Raw genomic sequence first — 5,927 nt, 5'->3', positions numbered from 1 at the left:
GGAGGGGGAATCCCTTGGGCTAAGCATGAATAAGAGCATGTCCAAGCACTGGAGGGAGTGAGGTGGCTGGCTAGGGTTCCGGTCAGATGGGAGACGTGGCTTCTACATCATCCCCATCTGCATTAGTGTGTTGGCATATGCCATGGGCTTGACATTTGGATGAGGCTGCGCATAAAAAAGAAAGGAGAAAAGAAATATTAGCAGGTAGTTCTCACTTAACAACGACTCGGCTTTTTGAAATATTTAAGTATGTTTTCTGTGACAAGAAATCGATGTGATGACGAGCGGAATGCGCTGGCGGCGCAGTTATGAGTGAGTACGTACACATGTACAGTAAAAATGGCCTAAATATATATATATATATATATATATATATATAAATCTAAACATTTTTCATTCATTTTCATTTCCGCTTTATCCATCCTCCGAGTCACAAGAGGCGGATATAAACCTGTTGTACTATTTTACTTAAGTGGCACAATGTCATTAGCTCAAAGAACTTTTCAGTTTATAACTTGTCACCATAGGATTAGTTTGCCTACACAGCCATTTAGAAAAATGGGCTAAAAAGGACTAGTTTACATCCAAGATCCCAGCAGATGCAACGGTGACATTATGAGTAACATCCATTTTTAAAAACTGCGTAATGACTCGCTGTCTGCATGTATTCACACTCAAACAGTCAACAGAAAGTTGCACTGCTCTATCTCGAACTAAATGAAAGGAAAATAAAATACGTCTCGACACACAATGACCATTAGAGAACAGCACACTGACCACAGCAGTGAACTGGTGAAACTCTGGCTTGAGGTCGGATCCCCTGAGGTGAATATAAGCTCCTTTGTTTCCCATCTGATCACTGAAAGCAAAAATGCAACACACTTTTGTTAATATAAGAGCAAACGCTAGCTCAACACTCAATGAATGGGTATGATCACGTACCAGTAGTTGGGTGCTGAGAACACGGTGATGCACTTCCCTGAATGAGTGACCTCATAGCCCTCTGCTTTGACCTCATGACTACGCACAATGAAATCCAGCTTATTCTGTTCCAGGAAACGCTCCGTCACATCGGGGCCGAACTGACAACTCACTCCTCTCTTGCTGATGGACCTACCATTCTACGTGAGAGACAGAGACAGAAACGGACAAATGAATACTTCATCCGCACCACAAGGCGCCACAGACCTTTGCTTGCTTGCTTACTCGGTGTAGCAACGGGGTGTGAACTGACCTGAGGTTGTGGATCTGACCAAAGAAGATCACACATGGGCCCTGTGAGACAAGATGGAGACATAAGCCCAGCAGTCGTTTAGGTTTGGTCTCAGAGTAAGATTTAAAATCATGGTGCAGCTACAGTAGAAGCCTACCTGAGTCTGGAGGTTGTCTGTTCCTGTCAATCTTTCTTAAATCTTCCAATGTGACACCATCTTCACTGAACAGTCCGCCATGCATAACCTGGGATGGAGGATCTTATTAGGGCCGTGTACACGGTTCTATACACTCATTTCCTGACATTATGGGATGTAAAACCATGAATAAAAACCATGGTAAAATAATAAACGCCACGTGTTCCTTATTAAACAAGCATGAATTACTCGGGATCCACCACCGCTGGTGCATTTTATTAGAGACAAACCATCACACTCGGTACAAGTGAAAGATTCTCTGGGGGGGGGTGCAATGGGCAGACTCACAGCGCCATTGCTTACCAGTACTTTGTTGTTGATACATTGTGCAAGAGGGAGCCACTGGAAGACCTCACTAAACAGCTGGAACATCTGGGCGGTGTACTTGGCTTTGATCTCCCCTTCAAATCCATACATCTGGTTCATGTTGTCTGTCTCGTGATTACCTAGACGCAAAGAATCTTGGATCAGTCATCACTTTTAAGTTTCCCTAATAAAAACGCAGTAGGGACTAAAGATTACACGTCAAAAACCACTGTCGTCACGACATTAGAAACTACCCACACATCCACAGATTAGTGCACGGGAAGACCGTGTGTACCCACCCCTAAGCAAGTGGAAGTCATCAGGGTAGAGCAGCTTGAAGCCAAAGAGTGTGAGAATGACCTCAAGAGAGAAAGAGCCACGATCCACAAAGTCACCATTGAACAGCTGAATTCGGCTGTTAAGCATTATAAACATTTATATTTGAGGCTTTTAGCTGTTTGTTTAGAAACAGAGCAGCAAAAAAAGGGGACAATGAGCCCAAACAGGACACGGCAACACATCACCGGAGTACAAAACAGAATAAAAAACATGGTCCAGTGCAGTTAAAAGAAAAATTACATATCGAGAGCGGCGTCACAGATAAGGAGAACATTTTAATGACGTCAGACCTTATGCAGTTCTATGTCAAGTATTGCAATACATTGTATTGTGACAGCTGTATCCCACAATATATGACATATAATGCAAAGTTGTTGTTAATACACAGACATTGCGTAAATGCCTGCAAAAAGAAAGGATACATAAGGGTTGGTGTCTGAGGGCAAGCCATTCAACGAGAAGATGTTGAGGAGATCATAGAATTGCCCATGAGTGTCCCCACAAATAGTTACTTTGTCTGTCTGTGGAAGAGAGCAATAGCAACACGTTAGTTGTTGACACACTTCTCAAAACAGAATTTACCACTCAGACATGTTTTCTGGTGTCAAGTCCAAACATGGCAAAAAAAAACTTTCCCATTAAGCCGTCTTTGATTTGACTTGATAGCATTTTTTTTCTCCACTGCATTTGTAAATTTTAGTGTGTAAGGTGAAGAATTGTATTACTGTCCCCAAAACGTACCCCTCAGATTTAAACTTTTAGCAGAAACACATTAGAAATCCAGATCAATGGACGGTTGTCAACTTGTAGTATTATAGGTTGATAAAGAATGTTTTTATCTTGCTGTGCTCTGTACATGAAATAATAGTTTGTCGCTTCTCGCATGAGCATTTGCATATTCCTCACCTCTTTTAATGTGATTTCAACCAGACTCGGTAGTTTCGATAGAACGTCTTTAACTTGCACCAAAATCTGAAAGAATGCAAAAAGAGATAATTAAAAATGCATATTTTCATCGGTGACTGTACATGAATGCATATATTTACCTGATAAGCACACTTCCTGTGCAGTTTCTTCTGCTCTTTAAACCAATCCATCATCTCCTTCATGAATGCGACTGTAACTTTCCCATCTTCAAGTTTGGGGCCAACATAGTCATCCTCGATAGCTGCAACACAAAATCATCGTGAACTCAGATGGAACATCAAGAATCCAGTGATTCAGTGTATTTTATAACCATCATTTATCTGATTTGCTCTGTCAACACGGGGCCAATGCACGTTATGTTTAAATATGGTTTTATATATTTGCTCAGGAACACAAGAAACTTACTCATGCTTTCAATGTCCAGTGAGTCAACGACAGATTTTTTTATCTCATCGCCGGCAATGGCTCTCTCAAAAGCCTTCTGTTTCACAATCTTGTTACATTCTTGATACTTCATCTTGGCATCTTTGTCGTTTGGCCGAACCCTCACTACCTATTATAAGAGGGACAATAAACAAAATGCCTAGAAATGTCATATTCTATTAAGACACAGGAAACTGAATCAACATTCAACATGTGGTGGGGTTAGTATTTTTCATGTCTAATATTCAAACAGTTTATTTTACAAATGGACACCATTGACAATATTCATTTTAGTGATCTAGAAATAGATACAATTCTACATCTATCCTCATGTAACTTCTCGAGGATTAAGTCATTTTCTAGTTTGTAAAGAAATCATTTAAACTGGATTAAAGGATCATCTCTATGCTAAAAGTCTAAAGTAAACATGAAGAGCCTGACTTGTGGCGACAGAACGGAATCAGAGAGCTCTTTATTTTGGGAGAAAACAAATCTGGAAAAAAACCCATTCAGTTATGGAGTGCGTATTGCTCATGTCTCCTACAATCAATGTCAAATCTTCATTGGAAATTAAAGAGCGCAGCTGGCCAGAGTCAAATATGGTACATTTATTACCGTTTCATAGTCCTTAAGTGCAGCCTTGAACTTGCCCAGTGCCATGTTTGAGGTGGCACGCCGATAATAGCCCTTGATGTAGTTTTTGTCTATATCCAGGGCCTTCGTAGCATCAGCCAGGGCGTAACCATAGCACTCTGTGCGTAGGTATGCCAGGCTTCGGTTGCTATAGTAGACGGCATTGGATGGATTGAGCTCCAACGCTTCCGTGTAGTACCTGATGGCATTTTCATAGTCTTTATCTGAAAAACAAGGCGAGTAGACAAAACCAAATAAGTGCAGAGAACTATGCCCATGTGCTCGTTCCATTTTGTCACACATAGGTAAGCGACACTCTGTACAATGAGATTAACTGGATTTTTTGTTTGACAATAATCTTGCTGCGACATTTGTTTGTTTATTTATTTTGAATATTTTAACAACAATTATGCAAAACACAGAAAGACAATCAAAATGAATATCAGAATAAATCTGGCAAAAGTAGAATCATAGAACATAAACAAAGCAAAGCAAAGCGTTACTCTCAGAAATGTAATCTTTCGAAATGAAACCATACAAAAAAAGACGCATCTAACTTAGAACGCAGCAACATGGAAAGAATAATTTAAGTGTCTGATCAGGTGACCTCAAACCATGCTCTTAAACCGCGCATGCTTGCTAACTGTCTAGCATATCCACCAGCATATGTTCATACACGTTACTCTATGTATATTCTAATTTAGTCTGTATATTTTTTTCTACACAATCTATATATTTTCTCTATATCCATGCATAGAAACACATATATTATGTCTCGCTTTATAGAATGTTCATAGCACCAAATCTATGTACATAACTCTAAATCATTTAAACCTGTATAATTCTGTCTAATAATCGAACTTCTGGTTAGATGCTAAACTGCATTTCGTTACCTTGCACTTGTACATGTGCAATGACAATAAAGTTGAACCTAACCTGTTGTTTGTACCTCACTAAAATAGAAAGCCTTTATTGCTACACAACCATCTGTCAACACGGCCAATTATAAAATTAGCGAATGAAAAAGAGGGACGTGTATTATTTCCTCAATCGATTACTCTGATCAAGTTAAAGGTACACCATGCATGGCGTGCGCCAGCATGTGCTAATGTCGATGCTGTTGCTATAGACTGGCTTCTAGCTCGTGTTAGCTAAACCAGCTAACCAGTCCAGGGTAATCCAATGAATGGGGTTTACGCTTAACGTGCAATGCGAGTGTAGTATTAGCATTCATCGCCTCGTCCGGCGTGTTGCGACAGAATTACGCCACTCATTTTATTACCGGTTGAATATTTATGGTATGAAAACTCCAGGACAAAGTCATTGAATTGACAGGTCTAACAAACTTACCTTTGAAGTAGTTATTTGCTTTCTCCTTCAATAACTCTGCATCATTACCTCCCTCCGCCATCTTCTTCGCACTGCCGTATTCCGATTGGTGCGCCATTGACTATGCGGTCGTAAAGGTCGTAAAGTCTCTCTTCGCTGGATTAAATAAATAAATAAATAAAAATGTAGGTTTGTTTTGCTCCAGATCATTACGTTTCTCAACCTGTAGAGGTCAGTATAAACCCTCAATGAAATAAATAGAAGTTGTGTTTGCAGGCAACCATGAGAATATTACTGGTCGAGTGAGCTTAACCAGAAAAATGTTCAGGTGGTGACTAATGCATTACAACTAAAACATTACTTAAAGATTGAGTAACTGATTTATATATCCAGTTTTCCTTCCCTTGTTTGGAATACCCTGTTCGTACATCTCTGTTTCTGACTTCACCCCACTAAATTAATTGAATTAAAATGCAGACTCATGTTCAATAGGAGCGCAGCGTCAATCATAGCTATTTTAGGACTTCTGGAGGCCTGAGGATCTTTTACCGGAAATTTCCT

General features: G+C 39.9%; 1 protein-coding gene across 1 annotated transcript; it reads right to left on the bottom strand.

The window, feature by feature from the left end:
- Positions 1 to 9: 9 nt before the first annotated feature.
- Positions 10 to 5,484, bottom strand: ppp5c (protein phosphatase 5, catalytic subunit). Its single transcript, XM_068745439.1, has 13 exons — positions 5,388 to 5,484; positions 4,020 to 4,261; positions 3,387 to 3,534; positions 3,101 to 3,222; positions 2,961 to 3,026; positions 2,477 to 2,575; positions 2,015 to 2,120; positions 1,713 to 1,855; positions 1,371 to 1,458; positions 1,235 to 1,275; positions 943 to 1,121; positions 778 to 859; positions 10 to 165 (listed from the first exon to the last, which is right to left on the bottom strand). Exons 1-13 carry the CDS (start codon positions 5,482 to 5,484, stop codon positions 103 to 105), a joined length of 1,476 nt encoding a protein of 491 aa, XP_068601540.1. The 3' UTR covers positions 10 to 102.
- Positions 5,485 to 5,927: the final 443 nt, after the last annotated feature.

The sequence above is a fragment of the Brachionichthys hirsutus genome, chromosome 11, assembly GCF_040956055.1.
Source record: "Brachionichthys hirsutus isolate HB-005 chromosome 11, CSIRO-AGI_Bhir_v1, whole genome shotgun sequence".
NCBI lineage: Eukaryota > Metazoa > Chordata > Actinopteri > Lophiiformes > Brachionichthyidae > Brachionichthys > Brachionichthys hirsutus.
Note: the sequence above shows the minus strand (reverse complement) of the source record. Positions and strands in the feature narration are given on the sequence as shown.

What these genes read in the sequence shown, in the direction of transcription:
- ppp5c (XM_068745439.1), bottom strand. Translation starts at nt 5,484, where the DNA reads ATGGCGCACCAATCGGAATACGGCAGTGCGAAGAAGATGGCGGAGGGA. An exon ending in ACTGGACATTGAAAGCATGA is followed by an intron (nt 3,223 to 3,386) that starts GTAAGTTTCTTG and finishes TTTGTGTTGCAG; the next exon opens with CTATCGAGGATGACTATGTT. An exon ending in TGACTTCCACTTGCTTAGGG is followed by an intron (nt 1,856 to 2,014) that starts GTGGGTACACAC and finishes CTTTGCGTCTAG; the next exon opens with GTAATCACGAGACAGACAAC.